We start from the raw sequence: 26,744 nt of genomic DNA, 5'->3' as shown, positions 1-26,744 counted from the left end.
CAGTGCGTGGATGACTAAAAGATTTACATTTATGTGTAAAAGCACACTGGGCGCAATTACCACACCTGTAATTACCTGGAGGAAGAGTAGGAATGCATTGTTTTATACGTGAAGGATATTCAGATTTTACAAGCAAGTCACGAAGATTGTTTTGACGTTTAAAAACTAGTTTCGGACCATTTTTAAAGACACCTGATAATTTAGGATCACTTGAAATAATATGCCAATGATTATTTAAGACTCTGCGAAACTCTACACCTAATGCAGAATACTTCGTAGTACAAATGGGAGCATTAAGAAATTGCGTTTTATTATCATGCTTTGTTCGTAAACACTGCATTTGAGATGTCTCATTGAATTTCTTTTTGGCATTTTCAATCCATTATTTTCGGTAACCACGATTCAAAAATCTTTTTGTTAAATCAGTGGATTGTTGAGTGTAAGATTCATCTGTGCTGCAAACTCTACGCACACGCTTAAATTGACTGATAGGTAAACTCCTAATTAAAGGTCTAGGATGGAAACTATCGCCTCTTAAAATAGTATTGCGATCCGTTGGTTTTCGATACAGATCGGTATGGAGTTTCCCGTCACATATGTACACACGAACATCAAGAAAACTAATGCTTACTGGATCGCATTCCATAGTAAAATTCACATGCTCAGTCCTTGAGTTAAGATAATTCAAAAACATCAACATCTCTGCAGGTGTGGCCTTAGTGATCATAAAAATGTCATCAATATACCGTTTGTAAAGCAAAATCTTAGGAAAAAAAGAATTTTACTCATTTAAAATGAAGTCATTTTCAAAAACTCCCATGTACAAGCAAGCATAATTAGGTGCCATTTTACTACCCATCGCAGTACCCTTCACTTGTAAATAAAAATCATCTTGAAAATGAAAAAAGTTGTTAGTCAAGACAGTATTAGTTAAATCCAATAAACATGCTGTGCTAGGTTTTTCATCCACAGATCTTTGTGTTAAGAATTGTTCTAGAGCAAGTAAACCTTCAGTGTGAGGGATGTTGGTATATAAACTCTGAACATTAAAAGTAGCAAGAAGCACATCATCAACAGAAAAGTCAACACCATATAATGATTCAATAAAATCCATAGAATCTCTTACATAAGATGACAACCTAGGTACAAATGATTTGATATAAAAATCCACATAAGAAGAAATGTTCTCAGTGAGACTACCAATACCACTCACAATAGGACGACCTTTCAAGGGGGTATCTAGTCCTTTGTGAACCTTAGGCAAGGTGTATATAATGGGTGTAATTGGAAAATCTACTTTGAGAAAATCATATTCATTTTTACTGAACTCACCGTTTTCAAAGTGTGACAAAAACTTAGAATGAATACACGCTTTCATTTTATTAGTAGGGTCAGCAGGTAAGGCTTCATAAAAAACATGATCATTCAATTGTCTGCGAATTTCTTTTTCATAATCTGCAGCTCGTTGAAGTACAATCGCTCCACCCTTATCTGCAGGACGCACTATCACCGTATTGTCTTTGCTAAGATCAAATAAAGCATCCCTCTCCATTTTCGACAAGTTATTGTGGACTTTATATTGCCTTTTGTTCTTAAGTAAGTTTTTTACATCAAATTCCACAAGCCTACAATAGGTATCCAAGGACGAATTTCTATTCTTAAATGGAATAAAGGTAGATTTTCTTTTAAAAGGAAGACGAGCCATGGACTGTTCAAGAGTAACACTGCCCTGTGTGGTAACGGGCGGAACATCATTAGATGGGAACGATTGTTCATTTGTACCAAAGAACTCCCGAAGTCTCAGGGTTCTGAAGAATTTGTGAAAGTGCTCCCATTTGTACTACGAAGTATTCTGCATTAGGTGTAGAGTTTCGCAGAGTCTTAAATAATCATTGGCATATTATTTCAAGTGATCCTAAATTATCAGGTGTCTTTAAAAATGGTCCGAATCTAGTTTTTAAATCGTCAAAACAATCTTCGTGACTTGCTTGTAAAATCTGAATATCCTTCACGTATAAAACAATGCATTCCTACTCTTCCTCCAGGTAATTACAGGTGTGGTAATTGCGCCCAGTGTGCTTTTACACATAAATGTAAATCTTTTAGTCATCCACGCACTGGTCGTAATATTCCGATACGGGATACTATTAGCTTCTACTCATGTGATTTATTTAATCCGTTGTCCTTGTGGTCTTGCATACGTGGGTAAAACGTCCAGACAATTGCGTACTCGCATTAGTGAACACCGCAGCAACATTAGGACTGGAGATATGCGTAGTCCTATAGCGTCTCATTTTAGACAAGTAGGTCATAACGTCAGCGTTTTGCAATATATCGGTATAGAAAAGGCAAGGCAAGGCAAGGCAAGTTTATTTATATAGCACATTTCATACACAATGGCAATTCAAAGTGCTTTACATAGAAGAAATTAGAATAATAAAAATAAATAAGAATAATTAAAACAGTTTAGAAAAATAAAATGAAATACAGTACAGTACAGTCGGACGAACAGCGGCACAGTGCTCATTCAGTAAATGCATAGCTAAACAGAAGTGTTTTGAGTCTGGATTTGAATGTGACCACTGTAGGAGCACATCTGATCTCTTCTGGAAGCTGGTTCCAGCTGCGGCTGGCATAATAGCTAAAAGCAGACTCACCATGTTTAGAGTGAACCCTTGGTATTTCTAGCTGATATGATCCTAATGATCTGAGTGATCTGTTGGGTTTATATTCAGTGAGCATATCTGCAATGTATTGAGGTCCTAGGCCATTGAATGATTTATATACCAGTAATAATACTTTGAAATCAATCCTAAATCTAACTGGGAGCCAGTGTAAAGACCTGAGGACTGGTGTGATATGTTCATATTTTCTGGTTCTGCTCAGAATCCTAGCGGCAGCGTTCTGTATGAGCTGCAACTGTCTTATGGTCTTTTTGGGAAGGCCAGTGAGGAGACCATTACAATAATCCACCCTGCTGGTGATGAAAGCATGCACAAGTTTCTCTAAGTCTTGTCTGGAAACAAAGCATCTAATTCTTGCAATATTTTTTAGATGATAGTATGCTGATTTAGTTATTGCTTTGACATGACTACTGAAACTAAGGTCTGACTCTAGTGTCACACCAAGATTCCTGACTTGATTTTTAGTTGTTTGACCCCTAGAGTGAAGGTATGCGTTCACCTTGAGAACTTCATCTTTGTTTCCAAACGCAATGACTTCAGTTTTGTCTTTGTTTAATTGAAGAAAGTTTTGACACATCCAACTGTTGACTTCATCAATGCATCGGCACAAGGAGTCAATGGGGCTGTAATCATTAGGCGATAGGGCTAAGTACAGCTGTGTGTCGTCTGCATAGCTGTGGTAAGCAATTTGGTTCTTTCTCATTATTTGGCTCATTGGGAGCATATACAGGTTGAACAGGAGTGGCGCAAGAATTGAGCCTTGAGGGACTCCGCATGTCATGGATGTCCACTCAGACTTATGGTCTCCTATACTCACATAATAACCTCTCCCAACTAAGTATGACCTGAACCATTTTTTAGGACTATCCCAGAAAGCCCCACCCAGTTTTCCAGCCTGTCAAGAAGTATGTTATGATCGACAGTGTCAAATGCAGCACTGAGGTCGAGTAGTACCAGCACTGATAATTTGCCTGAATCAGTATTTAAGCGAATATCGTTTATTATCTTTATGAGCGCTGTCTCTGTGCTGTGATGCGGTCGGAAACCAGATTGAAAATTGTCAAAGTATCCATTCGAGCTTAAGAATTTGTTCAGCTGATTGAAGACAACTTTTTCTATGATCTTGCCTATGAAAGGAAGATTTGAGATCGGTCTATAGTTGCTTAATATGGTCTTATCCAGATTGCTCTTTTTCAGGAGGGGCTTGACAACTGCAGTTTTCAGGGAGTTTGGAAAACTCCCAGAGAGAAGTGAGGCATTTACCACTTCTAGAAGATCTGCTTCTAAACTGTTTAACACACTTTTGAAAAAAGATGTGGGAAGTGTGTCAAGAGCGCATGTTGATGTTTTAAGGTGTTGTACGGTTTCTACCAAAATTTTGCTATCAATTTTTTTGAAATCAGACAAAGTTACTACTTTTTCAGGTGGTCTGAAAAGGTCTGACTGGTGGTCTGACTTTTTCAGAAAAGGTCATAAAACCCTCAAGAGGAGGAGATTATGAGAAGAAATTATTACAGAGGGAATGTTTTTGGATCTACACCTTAAATACTTTGTCACCTTTAGGGTTGAATGAGGATTTTGATATTAAGCCTTTTTTATAGTGACTTATTTGTTGACACTAATTCCCTTTTTTTTTTTTTTTTTATCCCTTTAGTGAATAGACTTAATCATTCATTATTTATTTATTTATTTATTTTTATTTTTATTTTATTTTTTTGACATTATCCCTTTAGTGAATAGACTTAATCAATTATTATTTTTTATTTTTTTTAAATTATTATTATTATTTTTTTTTTATTTTTTATTTTTATACATGATCTGTACTTGTCACATGATCTGTACTTGTCACATGATCTGTACTTGTTACATGTTTCTGTGTGTGTGTCCCCAATTAGGGTGATCACCTGTGTCTATTTAAAGTTGTTTTCACTTCACAATGATATTGTGCCTGATGAAGACCTGAGGGTCGAAACGTTGCCTTTTTTAATAAAATCCATTTGGAAGCAGTTAACATCAGTGTGCGGACTTCACACTTCTTTATTTTTGTTTATATCACTCAGTTGTCCTGCACCTGAGCCCAATCTGGGTGTTTGGGATGTGCACACCAGCTTTGTTTTTGATTCTCATGTTATGTTTGCCGTGTATCATCTTAATTTTACAGTATTGATTTTTATCAAATATTGACTTTTAATTTAAACAATGTGTTTCAGGTTCACCTTCAGTCAGGAGACCAGTGTGGATAATTATCATGTTATCAGTCAATGCTGTAATGGTTTATTTCTACATCATAACTTTGGAAAATGAAAAGGGTATGATAATATAAAATAATGTTGTTACGATTATGAATTACAAAAGTCACTGAAGAACTTTGTCAATGTCTGAACAGAAACTGTGACTGTGATGATGAAGCTGATGTTTTGTTCATGTACAGATCGTATGGGATGGACCTGTACGATTGCGTTTCTTCAGTTACTCTGGGCAGTGGTAAACTTCGCATGGTCATTTAATTGTGGTACAGTATTAATCACCTGCGTTGCACATCACTCTAATGTTTTTCTGTCTGCTCTAGTTCATTCTTTTCATTCCCTTTTATTCTACTCTTCTGAAGAGAGTTTGAGTGTCAGCATTTACCAGCCCAGTAATGCTTTATTTGGAATTTCTTTTGAGGCCAATCTATTGTGTGAAACATGTTATGATGGTGTATTTGTGTATGTGATGTTACATTAATGTCAGGTTTTTAATCAACTTTATCAAATAATATATTTGAATAACAGACTGGTGAGGATTTTAAATGATGTGGAGATCAAAAAATGTGGACTCATTTCCTCTAAATTATGATATTAAACAGTGCTGTATTATTTGATTTCTTTTTTTACAGAGTTGCAACGTTTTGTTCCAGTGTATCTGTTTGGATCAGTTGCTGTTGTTTTACTGAACTCTGTTACACTGATGACTGAACTGATACTGAAAACAGGTGAGTGAACACAACACTTCAACACCATACAGTATCTGATTACACAGCAAAATCCCCAGTGTTAAATCAACACTGCTCAGAGCAAATATGGTCCCACTCTAAAGAGTGTTAAAGTAACACTAAAGCAGTGTTAAAGTTAATGAGATAATTAAGTGATTAATTGAGTGATGATTGAGCATTAGTGATGAACACCTGTAGTTAACAAGCAGAATTACTGAAGGAAAGAGAAACACAAGAACTACAACTGACTTTTAGGGCGCTTTCACACTGGCAGTTTAGTGCGGACCGGGGCACGGTTCGCATGAAAAATCGCTAATGTGAACGCTGTCATCGGACCCGGGTGCGCACTAGAGTACCGAACCCGAGACTACCTGGAGGAGGTGGTCTGAGCTCGGTTGCTCCCGAACCGTGGCGCGGTTCGCGTTAATGTGCAAGCAACACGGACTCGGGTGCGTGCTTGTTCAGGAAGTATAGTATCCCGCGCATGCGTATCACTGTCGCATCAGTGAAAAATCTTCTGCGAGCAGCAGAAACACGGCGTCCCCTGGATATGTGCTGAATTACACCATGTAATGAACATAAACATAGTTGTCTCTCACTATGTTGTGCATAATAGCACCAAAAAAACAGACAAATTACAGCTATGCTCAGTCGAGTTGTATTCTCCATGCGTTTTCCGTGTGCGTTTGCGATGACGTAAGATCACTGAAAACGCACCTGGGTTAGATACAACTAATTGAGTGTGAAACCAGACCAACGCTGCGGGGGGCGCCGGGAACTAGCGCACTCGGGTTCGGACCGCAGCAAACGAACCCAGTGGAAAAACGCCCTTAGTCACAGCCTTAGATTAAATCAACTAAAGATAAGAAGAAGACATTAAATCTGTGAAGATCTCAGCAGAGGATGATTAAACAACTCGACAAACAGCATTACCAGCTTCACTTATTACTAACCAGATTGACTTTATTTCTGTCAGACGTCTACAGGTCTTATTGAGAATTAACAGAGGTTTAGATGTTGATGTTTTAAAATCACCATTAAAAAATCACCATTATTGTGAACAGTGTTGCCTTTAGTTGTGCAATTTGACTCTTGACTTCGTCTTTGTAACAGTGTTTACTTAAACACATAATTTGTTGCATGGAAAGCCAGAATCAAAGACAGTCAGGTGATAGGCCTATAGTCTTCAACATCATAAAGTTCATAAATTTTATCATTGACTGAAAGTGGTTATTTGTTAGTAATATATATTTTTAAAAAAACATTGACTTCTTTCTTCAGATCAGACATCAAGCTGTTTTTTTTTATTTATTTTTTATTATTGGGGAAGTAATCTTTGGACAAACACACAGACATCAAGAATCCACATATGAATCTCAACAATGGTGACATGCTTTGTATGCCGCAATGCATTCTGGGAGGCACCATAGTATAAAACGCTTGGCTCCCTGCATGCATTGCAGCATGAAGCATGTCACCATTGTTGAGATTCATATGCTGCTTCTTGATGTCTGTTTGTTCCTAAAAAAATGAATAAAAGAAAATAATGATTTTCCAAAAAATTCGGCAATGTAGATAAAAATGCCCAGTATCAAGAAAGGTGTAAGCTATTTTTTAATAACAAATGACAACTTATGATCAGGGAAAAGATTAGTGAATCACTCTACTTTGAAAACTAAACCATCTGAACACCTCTGTTTTTGTCATTCTTTGTAACAAATTATGTGCTTTGGTAAATACTGTTACGAAGACCAAAATTGTACTTAAAATGCCAAGATTCAAACTGCCCAACTAAAGGAAACACCGATCACCACAATGGTGGCCAAACATTTTAAAACATCAACATCTAAACCTCTGTTCATATGACAGAAATAAAGTCAATCTGGTTAGTAATAAGTGAAGCTGGTAATGCTGTTTGTGGAGTTGTTTAATCATCCTCTGCTGAGATCTTTACAGATTTAATGTCTTCTTTTCTCTTCAGTGGATTTCATCTTAGGGCGCTTTCACACTGGCAGTTTAGCGCGGACCGGGGCACGGTTTGCATGAAAAATCGCTAATGTGAACGCTGTCATCGGACCCGGGTGCGCACTAGAGTACCGAACCCGAGACTACCTGGAGGAGGTGGTCTGAGCTCGGTTGCTCCCGAACCGTGGCGCGGTTCGCGTTAATGTGCAAGCAACACGGACTCGGGTGCGCGCTTGTTCAGGAAGTATAGTATCCCGCGCATGCGTATCACTGTCGATATCATTGTTTCCTCACACACGACAACCATGAGTAGCAGGGGAACGTTGTGGGACACTGAAGAGGTGATGTCTCTTACTATGTTGTGCATAATAGCACCAAAAAAAACAGACAAATTACAGCTGTGCTCAGTCGAGTTGTATTCTCCATGCATTTTCTGTGTGCGTTTGTGATGACGTAAGATCACTGCAAACGCACCTGGGTTCGATACAACTAATTGAGTGTGAAACCAGACCAACGCTGCGGGGGGCGCCGGGAACTAGCGCACTCGGGTTCGGACCGCAGCAAACGAATCCAGTGGAAAAACGCTCTCAGACTGTGACTGGAAGTCAGTTGTAGTTCTTGTGTTTCTCTTTCCTTCAGTGATTCTGCTTGTTAACTGCAGGTGTTCATCACTAATGTTCAATCATCACTCAATTAATCACTTAATTATCTCATTAACTTTAACTCTGCTTCAGTGTTATTTTAACACTCTGTAGAATGGGACCATATTTGCTCTGAGCAGTGTTGATTTAACACTGGGGATTTTGCTGTGTACAGTGCATAACCTATAACTCATAAAGTATGTGGTTTATACATAAACATATTTTCTTCTTAAAGGAGAACTTGGTAACTTTTTTAACTTAATAAAACTGTCTAGAAATCATTTGGATGGTTAAACAACCTGTTCTGGTGATATTGGTGACTTTCCCCGCTCCCCCCAGCGTTCCCAGGCGGAAAACCAACCTTGCAACTTGCAACACTACCGCCCCGGCAAGTTAGAAATTGGAAGTCTCGTGATAGGCGAGAACTAGAACGAGAACGAGCGCGAAACACAAATTGCTTTACGGCAATTCGACATAAACACCCACGCATGTATGATTTATTACCAGATAACCCACCTCGGTAGACATAGCTCCACGCGATACAGTTGGCTTGCTCCGATCAAAACAAACGCACATGAGCAGCGGTAGAGAGGGGGAGGAGGCCGCCGCAAATGAGTTTTTTACGACTGTGTTGTGAAATATACACCCCCCCCCCCCCCCCCCCCCACAGCTGTAGGGGGAGCTCGTGGGGAAAACATGCGACAACAAAAGGGAAAATCAGCGAAGAAGTGACAAGAGTTGTTGTGGTTGATTTATTTTCAGGGAATGACTTCAGAGATCTTTGATACCAGAAATATTAGACTTTATTAACAAACAAAGCCTGAACGCCCTTCTGCAGAAAGACGCTCCCAAGCAATGATCAGCTCTAACGTATATACCTTCTCCTTCCTCCAAAGATGGTAATACATGATGGTAATACATTCTATAGGTATTTTGAGAAATAGTTTTGTAACATGTGACATTACTGAAATATAATTCTCTGCTGTAACCACACAGCTCTCAGGTTCCAAAGTCACCCAAAGACACACACAGACAGAAAGGAAATAATAGTGTACAAAAAATAGTTAAATTACTTATTTTCTAAATAATAAAATCTTCAACATTCCCTCCTCTGGGGCTTATTTAAGCCCCACATTCGCTATCCTTTTCCAGAGTGTAGTTTCAAAATCCAGTCCCCTCCGTTATACTACCTTAGTGACTAAATTAAATCACTCATTCTTATTTTCAATGACTGAAATTATGCCACCGCACTCCTGGAGGAGCAATCGAGCCAAACATCTTTCTCCATACTTTTTTCTTTCTTTCAATTGTTTTTCTTTCAATGGAGAAAGTAAAAGACTCGAATCCTCCATAATCAGACATCAAACATTGTTACAAGTGTGTTGATGAAATTGGTTCAGCATTGTCTGTTATTGTCACAGTTATGTATAATATGTCAAACATAAAAATCTTTTATACTATTAAAAATTCTCTTGTGGTGTAGATATCCTCTTCGACACATACACCCAGGATCTGGCTTATTCATTTTCTTCTTCATCCTTATTCGAAGTACTTCCATCAACGTCCAATGATTGTAAATCTCAATTTGGTTTATAAACCCAATCTTAATAATATTAGTTTATTTATCTTCTTGATATGGGAAGTACACAACAGAATAATAACCCCCTTTCAATATTGCAACTTCAGAAAATATTCCTTAATCTTTAAATCAAGTTTTCCTTAACTTTTTGACTCAATCGTATTTGCTATTTTTCTCCAAACATAGGTCATTCTACTTTTTTCATGTAATGTTTTCATTATAATAAAGACAAATCATTATAATAAATCTCTGCTGATTATAGTAGAATCATTGGTTTAGTTTGCTTTTTAATTTTGTATAATCCATATCAACTTTGATTTAAAATAGGGCTGGGGAAAAATTACTTCCTCTCATTTTTATTCGCTTCTTATTTATGAAGGAATATCAATTCTTAAATTTGAAGAATCAATCTTTTAGTCAGTCATTTTTAGTTGATTAAACAAACATAACATTGTAGTGCACCTTCTATCCATTCAATCGCAATATGCTTCGTTATAACGTTTTACATTTCAAATTCTGACTACTTTATTACCAAATTTAAACAATAAATAAAATGTTTAATCTCACGTGTTGCAGCTTCTTCTCATTATAGCTCCTCAGTTCAAGCATACCTTAACTGAATACCTTTTCTTCCTTTCTACTAATTTCTAAATGAACTATCATGAATGAACTTAATTATGTCACATGTAATCACTCAAACTAAGAAAGCTTTAAGAGCAATGTTACATTTACTTCATAAAAGTCATTCAATAAACTCATTAGACAATTAGAAAAAATAACTCTCAAAAATAACTTTTTATACTATCTTACATATTCATTGTACGTACATTTCTTTTTCTGTATATCTAATTTTAATCTTAATAATTTCAAACATAAAGCATTATAACTTAAAACTTCCTTTTTATAATTTAAGTTTCTACACACAAATAATTTTAATCTTCAATTTCTCTGGAATGACTGCTGTCCCATTATCTAAACTTATTTCTGATAGAATTTAAAATCTAAGGAATACTTCTCTGGGAATATTTAATTACTTCTCCTGACCCTCCTCTGCTGATTTCATTGCCTTCACCTTTCTCTATCTTGCTCATATAATCCATTACCAAGTGTTTTATTAGTCCTTCTGGTACTGATATATGGCCTATTTGTGTCACTGTTCCTTTTTTACCTTTATTTTTGGCACAAATTTCATATGTGTAGTCAAAAATTGCAAAAAATGCCTTTTATTTAATTTTCCTTTAATTCTTAATTTAGCCTTTTAATTCTTTCCTTATTCTTAATCCCTCCTTACTCCCCCCTTGCGCACAGGTGAAAACCATGCGCATCTGGATTGAGAATATTCAAAAGTATGTTTTTGTGCAATAACCTGTCATTCTTACCCTCCTCTGGTACCATATAAATTGTTCATAAGGCCTGTTTGTTATTGAATTTGAACAATTTACAACTGAGGTGGTCGTTCTATTAGCACCATTTAAAATACATTAAATTAGTCAATAGCATATTGAATCAAATCATAATCTTATAACTTAAATTGAAATCAAATATTTGTTAATAGCCAGTGTTAATCTTTTCTTTAATTTTCAACTGTAGCTTTAAATTAATTACTTATACTCCTGTATTGACAAATTACATTCGAGTAGGCCCACCATTTATGATCTTTTTTTTTTTAAATGTCATTTAGTTCTAGTTGTATTTTCGTTCATGACTTGTCTTAATTCTCACTATGCTATGACAATTACTTGAATTAGTCGCTTATTCATTATTTTGTTTCTTTTTAAATCATTTATAATTTCTTTTCTACGTTGTTTTTGATATATTCTTTAATTCAATATTTTTCCTTCTGGTGGGGTTATTATTAAGTTGCTACTAGTATATTCAAAGGCTTTAACATTACCTTAAAATAAAGTTTGGTTGATGTTGACTTTGAACTTGTACTCATCTCTGTTGATTCTCTCTTCTTTGCACAACTTTTTGTGAGCTTTCCACATTCTGCAAATTTTCATTTAAAGTTCTTCTTGTCGTTTGTCTTCTTTTTGCATTCATGTTGATCATTCAGTTTCACCAGGGTGACTCTTTACGAGCCGTTGCAATGGGCTTTCCCTCGGCGGCGAGGGAGGCTGTTACTAGCACGAGCCCTTGATCCCTCACTTCCTGTTGTGCAGGGTTGAGGCTTGTTGGTGTATTTTAAGTTGAGAGGTATGGACTCAAATGTCAGTTTGCTGATCAATGCACAAGCCTTTTCTGAGATGACAAAGCAGTCACTGGTTCTTTTTGTTTGAATCGTCCCAGAAACCTTCCTGGAATTGAACTGTTCTCATCTGTGAATGAAACCTTCATTATTTCTGTTAGTTCAGTTAGTGACAACAACATATTAAATCATCTGCTCATCTGGCACATTGTCCTTCTTGCTGTCACCTGTAAAATGATCATGTGGGCTGAGTGGTGTTCTGGCCCCTTTTGGGGGTCTTAATCCCTATATTACTTTTTACAATTAGTCAATTCAGCTCAGTTATCTCATTGTTTTGAGTCCCACTGTTAGTGTCACAGGTCGGGATGGGCCGAACCAGACTGCACCCACCCCTAGACCAAGAACACTTTGAGGAGCGTGCCAGAGACGAGATCAGAGACAGAGAATAAAAGTAACAATTTTATTGAGAATAAAATAATTGATAATCCTAATCTAAAAGTCTTCTCCTCTCCCTCGTCCAGGGAGGATCCAAAGCGGGGCAAGCAGACACACCCTTCCCCACAGGCGGCGGTTCCCAGTAAGGGGTGCTGGACAGGTAAGTATTGGAACAGGTGAGTTCCTCACAGGTGGGTAGATGAATCCAAGTTTCCTTTCCTCTTGCACGTGAGGGGAACAGTTCCCAGCAGTCAATAATAGGCAGGTAAGTATCTTACGGTAGGTTGTCAACGTTCCTTCTCCCAGGCTGATATCAGGTGCACGGTGAGAGGTAATGGACGGGTGAGTTCTCCGATGAGCGGATGGTCAAAGCTTCCTCTCCTCTTTCGCGTAGGGGACAGTTCACGGCAGTCGATGATGGGCAGGTAAGTATCTTACGGTAGGTAGATTGACCGAGCTCCTTCTTCCACGCTGGTATCAGATTCACAATGGGAGGAGGTGAAAACAGGTGAGTTCTCCGATGAGCGGATGGTCAAAGCTTCCTCTCCTCTTTCACGTGGGGAACAGTTCACAACAGTCGATAATGTGCAGGTAGGTATCTTACGGTAAGTAGGTTGACCGAGCTCCTTCCTCCAAGCTGGTATCAGGTTCACGATAGGAGGAGGTGAAACAGGTGAGTTCTCCGATGAGCGGATGGTCAAGGCTTCCTCTCCTCTTTCACGTGGGGAACAGTTCACAGCAGTCAATAATGTGCAGGTAGGTATCTTACGGTAAGTAGGTTGACCGAACTCCTTCTTCTACACCAAGGACAATTACAACGGTAAGAAGTGGACAGGCAGGACTGCAGCAGGTCCTCCGTAAACACCGTACGAGACTTCCCGTATGTCGTAGGAAAGACGAGGACTTCACACCGTACCGGTGACTTCAGGGCTGTAGCGAACTCACGGTCACAGACTAAGCTGGGCTTTATGTGTTGTGGGGAAGACAGGAACTTCACACCATACAGGTGGGCTTCAAGGCTGTAGCGAACTCACAGTCACAGACTGAGCTGGGCTTTCTCTAGAACAGACAGAATCATAACTTCACACAGCAATATAATGTTCTCACAGGTGTCGTGGAGAAAGCAGGAACTTCACACCATCCAGGTGGGCTTCGAGGCTGTAGCGAACTCACAGTCACCGACTGAGCTGGGCTTTCTCTAGAACAGACAGAATCATAACTTCACACAGCAATATAATGTTCTCACAGGTGTCGTGGAGAAGACAGGAACTTCACACCATACAGGTGGGCTTCAAGGCTGTAGCGAACTCACAGTCACGGACTGAGCTGGGCTTTCTCTAGAACAGACAGAATCATAACTTCACACAGCAATATAATGTTCTCACAGGTGTCGTGGAGAAGGCAGGAACTTCACACCATACAGGTGGGCTTCAAGGCTGTAGCGAACTCACAGTCACAGACTGAGCTGGGCTTTCTCTAGACCAGACAGAATCATAACTTCACACAGCAATATAATGTTCTCACAGGTGTCGTGGAGAAGACAGGAACTTCACACCATCCAGGTAGGCTTCAAGGCTGTAGCGAACTCACAGTCACAGACTGAGCTGGGCCTTCTCTAGAACAGACAGAATCATAACTTCACACAGCAATATAATGTTCTCACAGGTGTCGTGGAGAAGACAGGAACTTCACACCGTACAGGTGGGCTTCAAGGCTGTAGCGAACTCACAGTCACAGACTGAGCTGGGCTTTCTCTAGGGCAGACAGAATCATAACTTCATACAGCAACATAATGTTCTCACATGTGTCGTGGGGAAAACAGAGACTTCACACCAACTGTCTTTTCAAACCCTTTCCCCAGTTGGGCATACTCGATCTCTCCAGGCTCTGATGATGTACAATATACCAGCCTGACTCTTGGGCGAGTGCACGGCAGTTAAAAGCAATCTTCCACACACCCACAGCAATTTCACTCCAATAGGAACGTCAATTCGAACACCACAAGTCCACTCGTTAAAGGGTAATTAAGACCAGCACTCACCCTGGGTCTCGATCTAAAGAGCGAAGGATCGGCGGTGTGAGAAAGGAAGTTCTAAACACTTCTTCATAGGCATGAACTGGATTCGCTTCACCATCCGAACGGAAGAGGAGATAAGAACGGCAGAGAATCAGTTTACTTCACTCAGTGTTATTCATACAGCGCACTCCAAGCACTTCAACCCACATCTATCTCAGTATCAAGCGTGCAATAGGAGATTCAATAATCAATTACTTATCTTCACTCTCCCATCCAGACGATGTGCTTTCCTCTTTCCCTCTCTCTTTCCGCCTTCAATTCCTCATACACACGATATTCCTTTTTCCTCGCAACAAGCCCTCAACGACACGCTTCAGAGAACACTTCCCAACAGGAACAAGTCACATCCAAGCGGGGAAAGAACACCACAAACAGGGGAAGAACCACCCTCACTTTCTCTTCCTCTGACTTTTTATACTCTCATAAGCTAGTGTGGCCCCATTCAAACGCTCAGCGCAAATTACCCACACCTGCTGTCAATCCGCCACTAGGTTACCATAGCGACAGGCACTCACCCAGGCTTTAGGACGGTGTTTCGCTTCCCAAATCTCAACAGGGACATTTCTCTAGCGGGGATAGTCCCGGGCTTATTTGTCACCCCGTGACATACCCCCCCGCCAAACCGTTCTAGTCCCGAGAACGGTCTCCTGACACCCAGTCCCCATACCTGGCTGGTGGCTGACCCCGATTCCCTCGTTGAGACCGTCGGGGAGGAGAGACAGGTACTTCCGGCCGTGGTCCCAGGCCTAAACCTCTTGGAATTACTGCCCACCCTACCAGCGGGGGTGTCCATGACGTGTCAGCCTGCCGGCGATTATCTCGCACCAACACCCTCTCACCGGGTAATAACGGGGCCTCTCGAGCCGTACGATCATACAACCTCTTATTCTTCAACGCCGTTTGATTTATCCGGCCAGCGACTTGCTCATATGCCGACTGCAGGCGTTGATGGTGATTTATCACCCAAGCAGATAGATTTCCTCCCTCTTCTTCCCCGGTGGTCCCCATAAGCATATCCATTGGGAGTCTCACATGCCTGCCAAACATTAGGTAAGTAGGGGCATAACCAGTGGTACTGTGTATGCTATTATTATACGCCTGTATCATCGCTGGAAGCCTGTCAGCCCAGTGGCCCTGCTGTTCCTCCTCCAAGGTCCCCAATAAGCCCAGTAAGGTCTGATTGAACCTCTCACACCCCCCGTTCCCTTGAGGATGATAAGGGGTCGTGTGGGTCTTCTTGCATCCGTACAGGTGGCACAGTTCGCGGATCACCTTGGACTCGAAATTGGCCCCTTGATCGGAATGGAGGATTTCTGGACAACCGAACGGCTGAATTACATATCTCCAGAGGGCATTGGCGGTAGTAAGAGCAGTTTGGTCCGCAGTGGGGACGGCCCAGGCGTATTTAGTAAACAGGTCAGTGATGACAAGAATATTCTGGACCTGATCCACCGGTCGGCCCAGAGTGAGAAAGTCCATGGCCACTATGTGCAGAGGTGCCTTGGCCTGGATCGGGACCAACGGCGCCCGGGCCTCCTTCCTAGATTTAAACAAGATACAGCGTGGACACCTCTGGAGGTAAGCCCTGGTAGTGCCCTCCATTCCGGGCCAGTAAAAATGTCGTCTCAACAAGGCCAACGTCCTCTCTTGCCCCTGATGTCCCATCCGGCCATGATAGGCCTCCAACAGAGCTTGCCAACGCCCTTCAGGGACCACGATCTGACGGACCTCCTCTTCTCGACCGGGCTCCTGCAGTGCCCTACAAAGCACCCCTTCTTTTAGGCACAGCCTCGCCCTCTGTCCCAGTAAGCCTCGCACAACTCGAGTCTCAGCTCGACGCTCCGCCCCCTCGGGCCAAATCTCCTGTTCTACCCACGTCCGTACCTTCAGCACATCCCCATCTTCGCCCTGCCACGACCTCCAACGTGATGGATCCCACCCCCAACATGGAGGAGGGTCTTCGGACTCCTGTCCCGGGGCTTCGATGACCCCCACCATCAATCCCTCATCGGACCCCGCTCCGGGGGCCTGTAAATGGCCTGCCGATCCTTCACCCGGTAGCCTAGATAATACATCAGCATTGGTGTGTTCCTTTCCTGGTCGATACTGGATCTGGTAGTCAAAATTGGCCAGTTGTGCCACCCAGCGTTGCTCTACCGCCCCCAGCTTGGCCGTTTGTAGGTGTACCAGCGGATTATTGTCTGTGACAACCTGTACCTTGGCCCCCCAAAGATAGTCTTTGAACTTTTCGCTTTATGCCCATTTCATGGCTAACAGCTCGAGTTTGAAGGAACTATAATTCGAGTCGTTCTTTTCAGCTTCGGCTGGCATAAGCGATGACTCTTTCCGCTCCTTGCTGTTTCTGTGCCAGTACTGCACCCAAACCAAGCTGGCTGGCATCGGTGTATAGAATAAATGGTTGCGTGAAGTCGGCATAGGCTAGGATCGGGGCCTGCAACAGCTCTTGTTTAAGCCTCTGAAAGGCAGCTTCACAAGCTGGGTCCCATTGGATCGTCGGGGACCCTCGACCCCGGGTACGCCCGGTACCTCCAAGCAGTTGGTTAATCGGCTTAGCAATCTTGGAGAAGTCTTGTATGAATCGCCGGTAGTAACCCACAAAGCCCAGGAATGACCGCACTTGACGCACCGTCTGAGGTGATGCCCACTCTTGCACTGCCGCCACCTTCTCTGGGTCAACCGAGATCCCCGCCGCACTGACCACATGTCCCAAGAACTTAACCTCCTTACGGAAGAGCTGACACTTGTCGGGCTGTAGCTTCAACCCATAACGCTCAAGGGAACGGAAGACTTGCCCCAGATGTTCCAAGTGAGACTTAAAATCAGGAGAATACACGATAACATCATCCAAGTAGACGAGAGTGGTGTCCATCAACTGACTGCCCAAACAACGCTGCATCAGCCGTTGGAATGTGGCTGGGGCGTTGCAAAGCCCGAACGGCATCCGGTCCCATTCATAGAGACCGAAAGGGGTAGTGAATGCCGTCTTCTCTCGGTCATGCTCGTCCATTTGCACCTGCCAATAGCCGCTGGCTAGATCGAGGGTGGAATACCAAGCAGCTTGAGTGAGGCTTGTGAGGGAATCTTCGACTCGTGGTAGTGGGAAAGCATCTCTTTTGGTTACCTGGTTTAACCCCCTGAGGTCTACGGTATCGCCGGCGATACCAGCTCGCTTTTTTTTTATTAGTGTAAAAGAAACTCATAAATACTCTGTTGACTTTGATTTTCCATACGAGTTTCATACATCAATCGATTCTGTTAAATGTGTATTATTTTTGTGTATACTCACAATAAAAACAAAGTGTTGTGCTTTTTGCCAAATAAAGAAAAATAAACACGAAGCGAGTTCTGCCTTCTCTCTGCCAGTGAAGTCCATTCTGAAACGCGTCCGAAAATTAACAATAACTCAGCGAATACTCAGTCAAACAGACATACAGACAGACAGGCATGAAGCTTGAATTCTCTTCTTTTAAATGAAGTCATTTATATAAAAAAACAATTATTCTCATCTTGTGAAATCTGTATTAAAAGAGAGCGATTCCAGTCGAGCTCATCTCATCTCATTACGTTATAATCGGCCCCGCCCACGGAGAGCGCGCGCTATTCAAACGCAAATGGCTGAGGCAATCCTGTGAACGCCCCCATCAGCTCGAGAAAACACACACGTTTATTTAGATCATTGTTTACACCGTCTTGCAGCGCTGTGAGGAATAATACTAATGGAAAATGTCCCTCAGAAGTGCGGGTATATCGAGGAGCGAGCTGAGGAATACAAGTAAGTTTTTTCCTTCTCACGTGAATTTCTTCACGTGGGTTTCTGTTTATGAATGAATAAACGGCATGAATGCGCGCTGTTTACCACAGCTGGCAAAGACAGTTTAAATTTAAATCGCGTGTGTGAATGAATGATGATGTTTTAGCAAACTGTATTGCTATACTGAGATAAGTAAACATCGACTGAATGTTGAAATAAAATGTAGGCTATTTGTATAAGCAACGTATTAAACTGCAAATTAACAATATGCCCTAATATTTCATGAAAACAACGTTACAGTCAGACGAAATATGAAAGACAACATTTTGTTGACCAGATTTGGGTACAGTTTTTACTGTAGAATATACTGCCACATCAAATAAGCTTTTGTTTAGCCATTTCTATATATAAAATACTATTTTTGTCAAAAATAAAGTCATCAACTAAGATGTTAGCTGTTCCAATGTTGGTTATATTCAAACTAATGAATACATAGATAAAATGTAGGGCCTATAATCATTTTTTTTTACAAAGAAAGAGTACACTTGAAATATTGTTGAAATTGTAATTATTGTTGTAATTGTAACCATTTTAATAAAATAGCAAAACATATTTACAAGATAGATGTAAGCAAAATCTTAAATGGTCAATATAAGTCTTCTTCTAAATATATCTTTTGTCCTTGCATTGTGGCTCAGTCAGTGTCACACCTGAGTGAATGGCTAATTATGCAGAGTGGGTGTATTCTAAGGTGTAAACCACTCCTCGTTCACGCCCCCTCGCATATTGGCTTTCCAAGCAAAACCTGTTTTACATCAATTTAAATCAATGTATGGTTTTATGTGAACGATAAAGCAAGACTATTTTCACATAATTTTGAAGAAAAAACTATAGGCGACGACATCCATAAGTCAAAAGTCTTATTGCCACATATTTAGTATGTGTTTTGTGGTCTTATTTCAAAAATTTTAATTTTTAGTTTTTTCGATAACCACGCATAAACATTATTCTCTCAAAAATGAAAACATGTACATACATGTGGCTCACATATTATTGTAGTCCTGTTTGTGCTATATAGAGTGAATTTACACCTTTGCCATTAATATGTTAATAAGCAACTGAAAAAAGCACAAATGTCAGAGCCTGTCAGAACACCCCCAGGGCCCAAAAAAACGCTCAGACTCCAGAGGGTTAACCTCCGGTAGTCCACACAGAACCTCCAGGAGCCCGTTTTCTTGCGGACCAATACTATAGGTGCGGCCCAAGGGCTGCTGCTCTCACGAATAATCCCTCTAGCCAGCATTCCCCGCAACAAGGTACGAACCTCCGGGTACAAGGTCGGGGGTACAGGTCGATAACGTTCTCGGCTCGGCGCCGCGTCTCCGGTCGGAATTTGATGTTTTACCGCATCTGTGCGGCCATAGTCCTCCTCGTGGGCGGCGAACAAGTGCTGCCAATCCTTCAAGAACTCGTGGAGTTGTCCCGTTTGTTCTTCCCTCAACCCTTCGCCACGTAAAGACTCTCCCTGTAAATGGGCCGGCAATCCTCCCCCGCTCTCCTCTACTCCTGAACCGACTCGGGCTAGGGCCACTTCAACCACCGTTGGACTCACCCGCTCAAAACTCACTTCCCCCTGCTCGTGAACCTGCTGTGGCTTCACGGATGTCACTCGGGCCAAACACTGGTGGCGGTATAGAAACACCGGGAAGGGGTTTGTGTTCCGGACTCGGACGGGGACCCTACCCCCTCGGACGATGGTTAGTCCTCGAGCTATTTCCACCTTAGGACCCTCGTCATGGGGTTCCACCAGGACCCATTCGTGTGGACGGTAACGTCGAGGGGGAAGCCTGACTCGGACCACAGCCTCGCTTTGAGCTGGAATGGACAGGGCATAGCGACAAACCATTCTTCCCACACTCTCTCGATCATGCTGTTGTTCGGCCAGACATATCCGGCGGCAATCGGCCCTGACACGGTCCCACTCTTGGCCAGCAGGTGTTGCGGCCGCTCGTGCCGGTGCACTTCGAAACAGTTCCTCCCAACAGTCCGAGATGACATTCATTCCGATCAGTGCACGATGGGACCCCAGACACGGGTCTCGGACGACCACTACCCCCTTCTGAGGTACTAAAATTCCATGGATCTGTAAATCGGTCACCAAGTATCCCACATACGGGATGTCCAGCCCGTTTGCTCCACGGAGCGTCAGCCAGGGGGCCTCTGCAGGGAGTTGGCTTCGGGAACCAAACAGCTCCTGGGCCAAGCTTTCTGAAAATAGGGTCACTTGGGAACCCGTATCCAAGAGACACCGGATTTTCTGGCCATTTACCTGGACCACAACCACCGGACAACGGCCTACCAGGCAGCTCTGAGAAGATATCGAAGGGGGGGGGTCTGACAAGGGGGTCCCGACCACTTGACCCACAGTGGCCGGAGACTCTAAAAACCCCCTTGTGATGCCCGTCGAGCGGAACACTGGCGAACGTAGTGCCCCGGCTCTCCACAGCCGTTACAGATGGGACGCCCATGTACATCCCACTGAAATCGAGAGCCCCCTGATCGGGGTGGACGATGTTCGAACGGGCGACCCCCATCGGAGTAGGCCCGCTCTCGAGAGTGAGAAGGGAACTGGGGCCGTTCTCGACGTAGTTCTTCCCTCACAGATTTGGATAACTCAGACATTTGCTCACGGACATCCCTCTTTAATTCCTCCCGGACGGCCTGCTTCCAATCGGGCGCCGCCGGGGCCGGAGGAGGATCAACAACGTTCGTAGCCAGACAGCTGGGGACACCGGCATGCTCCGCCTGGTCATGTTCAAGGGCCAAAGCTTCCCGTCGGAGCTCTTCGAAGGTCAAATTCGGCTCTCTCCTCAGTTGTACCCGCAAACTCTGGCGAACTGGGCCCTCCCGTAGTCCCAGCACAAATTGGTCCCGCAACAGGACCTCTTCGCCCCCCAGGCCATGATCCTGTCTCCCCGTCAGCCCAGAATACTGCTCCCGCAGTTGTAAGGTGAATGCCCGAACGGATTGTCGAGGGCCTTGACGAGAATTAAAGAACTTCGCCCTCAGTACTGCTACCGGGGTGGTATCCCCATATTGCCCAGTGAGGAAGTCGAAAATCGCCTGGATTGTCGCTCGATTAGCTTCTGGTGCTGCTTGGACTTCCCTTCTTGCATCCCCTTCCAGGGAATTCAGCACAAACTGGACCCGCTGTATGGCGTTCAGACCTTGGAGTCCCGCCAGGTACTCTACCTGGGTTTTCCACTCAGACAGACTAATTTCAGACCCCGAGCCTCCATACCTCGGGGCCCACGGGGCACCCATGAAAATCGGCATGACAGGTGGCCGAGCCCCAGGTTCTTCCCCCTCTGCCATCACCGACTCTGGTCGCTCAACTCAAAGTGTAATCCTGCCGACTACGCCAAATTTCTGTCACAGGTCGGGATGGGCCGAACCAGACTGCACCCACCCCTAGACCAAGAACACTTTGAGGAGCGTGCCAGAGACGAGATCAGAGACAGAGAATAAAAGTAACAATTTTATTGAGAATAAAATAATTGATAATCCTAATCTAAAAGTCTTCTCCTCTCCCTCGTCCAGGGAGGATCCAAAGCGGGGCAAGCAGACACACCCTTCCCCACAGGCGGCGGTTCCCAGTAAGGGGTGCTGGACAGGTAAGTATTGGAACAGGTGAGTTCCTCACAGGTGGGTAGATGAATCCAAGTTTCCTTTCCTCTTGCACGTGAGGGGAACAGTTCCCAGCAGTCAATAATAGGCAGGTAAGTATCTTACGGTAGGTTGTCAACGTTCCTTCTCCCAGGCTGGTATCAGGTGCACGGTGAGAGGTAATGGACGGGTGAGTTCTCCGATGAGCGGATGGTCAAAGCTTCCTCTCCTCTTTCGCGTAGGGGACAGTTCACGGCAGTCGATGATGGGCAGGTAAGTATCTTACGGTAGGTAGATTGACCGAGCTCCTTCTTCCACGCTGGTATCAGATTCACAATGGGAGGAGGTGAAAACAGGTGAGTTCTCCGATGAGCGGATGGTCAAAGCTTCCTCTCCTCTTTCACGTGGGGAACAGTTCACAACAGTCGATAATGTGCAGGTAGGTATCTTACGGTAAGTAGGTTGACCGAGCTCCTTCCTCCAAGCTGGTATCAGGTTCACGATAGGAGGAGGTGAAACAGGTGAGTTCTCCGATGAGCGGATGGTCAAGGCTTCCTCTCCTCTTTCACGTGGGGAACAGTTCACAGCAGTCAATAATGTGCAGGTAGGTATCTTACGGTAAGTAGGTTGACCGAACTCCTTCTACACCAAGGACAATTACAACGGTAAGAAGTGGACAGGCAGGACTGCAGCAGGTCCTCCGTAAACACCGTACGAGACTTCCCGTATGTCTTAGGAAAGACGAGGACTTCACACCGTACCGGTGACTTCAGGGCTGTAGCGAACTCACGGTCACAGACTAAGCTGGGCTTTATGTGTTGTGGGGAAGACAGGAACTTCACACCATACAGGTGGGCTTCAAGGCTGTAGCGAACTCACAGTCACAGACTGAGCTGGGCTTTCTCTAGAACAGACAGAATCATAACTTCACACAGCAATATAATGTTCTCACAGGTGTCGTGGAGAAAGCAGGAACTTCACACCATCCAGGTGGGCTTCGAGGCTGTAGCGAACTCACAGTCACCGACTGAGCTGGGCTTTCTCTAGAACAGACAGAATCATAACTTCACACAGCAATATAATGTTCTCACAGGTGTCGTGGAGAAGACAGGAACTTCACACCATACAGGTGGGCTTCAAGGCTGTAGCGAACTCACAGTCACGGACTGAGCTGGGCTTTCTCTAGAACAGACAGAATCATAACTTCACACAGCAATATAATGTTCTCACAGGTGTCGTGGAGAAGGCAGGAACTTCACACCATACAGGTGGGCTTCAAGGCTGTAGCGAACTCACAGTCACAGACTGAGCTGGGCTTTCTCTAGACCAGACAGAATCATAACTTCACACAGCAATATAATGTTCTCACAGGTGTCGTGGAGAAGACAGGAACTTCACACCATCCAGGTAGGCTTCAAGGCTGTAGCGAACTCACAGTCACAGACTGAGCTGGGCCTTCTCTAGAACAGACAGAATCATAACTTCACACAGCAATATAATGTTCTCACAGGTGTCGTGGAGAAGACAGGAACTTCACACCGTACAGGTGGGCTTCAAGGCTGTAGCGAACTCACAGTCACAGACTGAGCTGGGCTTTCTCTAGGGCAGACAGAATCATAACTTCATACAGCAACATAATGTTCTCACATGTGTCGTGGGGAAAACAGAGACTTCACACCAACTGTCTTTTCAAACCCTTTCCCCAGTTGGGCATACTCGATCTCTCCAGGCTCTGATGATGTACAATATACCAGCCTGACTCTTGGGCGAGTGCACGGCAGTTAAAAGCAACCTTCCACACACCCACAGCAATTTCACTCCAATAGGAACGTCAATTCGAACACCACAAGTCCACTCGTTAAAGGGTAATTAAGACCAGCACTCACCCTGGGTCTCGATCTAAAGAGCGAAGGATCGGCGGTGTGAGAAAGGAAGTTCTAAACACTTCTTCATAGGCATGAACTGGATTCGCTTCACCATCCGAACGGAAGAGGAGATAAGAACGGCAGAGAATCAGTTTACTTCACTCAGTGTTATTCATACAGCGCACTCCAAGCACTTCAACCCACATCTATCTCAGTATCAAGCGTGCAATAGGAGATTCAATAATCAATTACTTATCTTCACTCTCCCATCCAGACGATGTGCTTTCCTCTTTCCCTCTCTCTTTCCGCCTTCAATTCCTCATACACACGATATTCCTTTTTCCTCGCAACAAGCCCTCAACGACACGCTTCAGAGAACACTTCCCAACAGGAACAAGTCACATCCAAGCGGGGAAAGAACACCACAAACAGGGGAAGAACCACCCTCACTTTCTCTTCCTCTGACTTTTTATACTCTCATAAGCTAGTGTGGCCCCATTCAAACGCTCAGCGCAAATTACCCACACCTGCTGTCAATCCGCCACTAGGTTACCATAGCGACAGGCACTCACCCAGGCTTTAGGACGGTGTTTCGCTTCCCAAATCTCAACAGGGACATTTCTTTAGCGGGGATAGTCCCGGGCTTATTTGTCACCCCGTGACATTAGCATACTAGTTATCAGGCATCTTAGACAACACTCAACCCACTTTGCAACAAGAAAAAAGTTACAAGACAATATTTCATACTTTTGACAAAACGTCAGCTCCTTCATGATATGCTGAAAAGAAAATCAGATGTGTTATGCTCCATCATGATATTCTGAAAGGAAAGTCAGATGTGTTAGGCGCTGCGCAAAATGCAGTACTGTTTTTTTTCTTTTCTTTTCTATTGCCACTACAGTTTCGACCAGGAAATTAACCAAATCCATCCATGGTCATTATTGGGCAGAATATGCCCTGTGGGCCCACATATCAAATTTAGATACAGCTGTAGGCAAAATAATGGATTTGCCTTGGTGTACACCATCTTTCACTCATTCATACTCAGTCACTCATTGGCCATCACACATTCTTCTTCCGCAGGTTGTGCTCTAAATGCGGATCTTGTAAATTTAGCTGTGGAATTCCAAAGGTCTGACGGACAACGTCACACACAGCTACGCAAACACTATTCAGAAGTGTCAGTGATCTTAATGTTTAGTTTAACACCGTTGTTATAAACCCTTTTTTCTTTTTCATTTTTTCAAACTCTAATAGATTAAATATTTCAGAATAATAGGCCTTAGTATGGTGCAGTTGAGAGTAAGACAGCCAATTGTAATTTCTCAAATGCATTTTGTCATTTGTTTGGTCTACTTTTTCATATTCTTTTTGTTTTTGCTCATGAGCTGCTTTAAGAAGAAAATTGGAGATCTCTACCTAATCTTGGAAAATTGGAGATCTCTACCTAATCTTGGATCCATGGCCAATAACATTTCCATCTCATTATCCCAGTTTCGACATCATTTTTGATTTCATAATTTTTTTGGACTTTTGGAGTTATTTTTCCTTCTCCAATCTATCTCTAGAAAATGATTAAAACAAGATGGAGTGACCAGTATCTTTGTTTTGCAAACAAAAATAATAATCATTCTTTGACATTTTGTCTATCTTTTTCTTTGCCAGAGAATAATTCTATCAGGCTTTTTAGCCCTATATGGTTCTTTAATAGCCCTCACTATACCAAATCCAGCCTCAATTTTAACTATTTGGTGAGTTGAGCACCCACTTTTCTGTATTTTCTTTTTCTTATAGAGCTGGACTTGTACCTATTGAAAGAGCAGAGAGGGTTAGTTTAGCAAAGAATATAAAGAATTGCTATGAGACCAGTGAATAATCAGAATGAATAATGTTAATATAATAATTAACCAAATTTGAAGCAGTCTCTAGCGTGTTCATAAGGTTTGTTACACCTGTGGTGCCCCGTAAGGGTCTGTTCTTCTGTTTTTAGCTTGTCAGTCTGTTGACATGTTTTTCAGCCTTGCTGTCACTCAAAGGATGTTGCAGAGCGGAGAATAGGCTCTGTTGTTTCTCTGCCTCTTCTTAGTTTGGGCTTTTTATCGATCCTGCCAGTTTTGCATCTCAGTATTTCTCTTTGTCCTCAGGAAAAGTCTCAAGTGAAAGTTTCACCTTTTCCAGTCTTTGCATTAATTCAGTCTTTCTGAGTCTTTTTGATTGGTCAACTTCAGGAGGGGAGCTGAGAACCCCTCACCCACTCTCTCTGTTCTTCTCTCTGCATTTGCGTCTTTGCCCTTTGCCCTCTTGTTGCTTCCACAGGACACTGAAGCCATCTGCAATTTGAACACTCAGAGATCTGCATGAATCAAATTGAACTTTCACATACAAGCTATTAGCTCTTTATCTACATTCCACTTTTTAACCTGCATCCTTCGCTATTCCTTTTATATAAAAATCTCACTGGTTGACCATAGCATTTCCCTCATTCTATTAGTAAGCAGTTCTTCATTGCCGGAAAAAAGCAATATCAGCAATAATTCTAACTTTGATTATCTGAGTATAATAAAATAAAATAATTTTCCCTATCATGAAATCATACTTCAATCTTTCTACTATATTTGCATGCTGTGTTCACAATAATCTAGTATGTTTCTCAACAAACATCAAGGAATTCCTCTTATTTTTTACTCTCATCAACTTCTGAAGTATTCATGACTTTTGAAACTTGGTCACTCAATCTTGCTAACCTTCAGCACTGCACCAGTTATTTTTCTCTGAACACAAACTTATTTATCTGCAATGGAATACTTTTTCCACTCTGTCTTCAGGGATAATGAGATACAAATTTTAGACGTCTTCAGATATAATATACTAAGCACGTCCAATCTTATTTGTATTTAT

The 26,744-nt window shown here is 42.6% G+C and overlaps 1 protein-coding gene across 4 annotated transcripts in view; it reads left to right on the top strand.

The window, feature by feature from the left end:
* The window catches only part of LOC309507195 (uncharacterized protein), a 50,595-nt gene that overhangs the window by 19,041 nt on the left and 4,810 nt on the right, over positions 1–26,744 (top strand). For 3 of the 4 annotated variants that reach the window (XM_082181295.1, XM_082181297.1, XM_082181294.1), the window contains exons 10-12: positions 4,895–4,993; positions 5,116–5,196; positions 5,563–5,658. In XM_082181295.1, coding sequence (XP_082037421.1) covers positions 4,895–4,993; positions 5,116–5,196; positions 5,563–5,658 — 276 coding nt within the window. The other variant, XM_082181296.1, reaches the window with a different exon arrangement.

Source organism: Leuciscus leuciscus, assembly GCF_965113295.1.
Source record: "Leuciscus leuciscus genome assembly, chromosome: 1".
Classification (NCBI taxonomy): domain Eukaryota; kingdom Metazoa; phylum Chordata; class Actinopteri; order Cypriniformes; family Leuciscidae; genus Leuciscus; species Leuciscus leuciscus.
The sequence above is the reverse complement of the archived record's forward strand: the minus strand, read 5'-3'. Positions and strand labels throughout refer to the sequence as shown.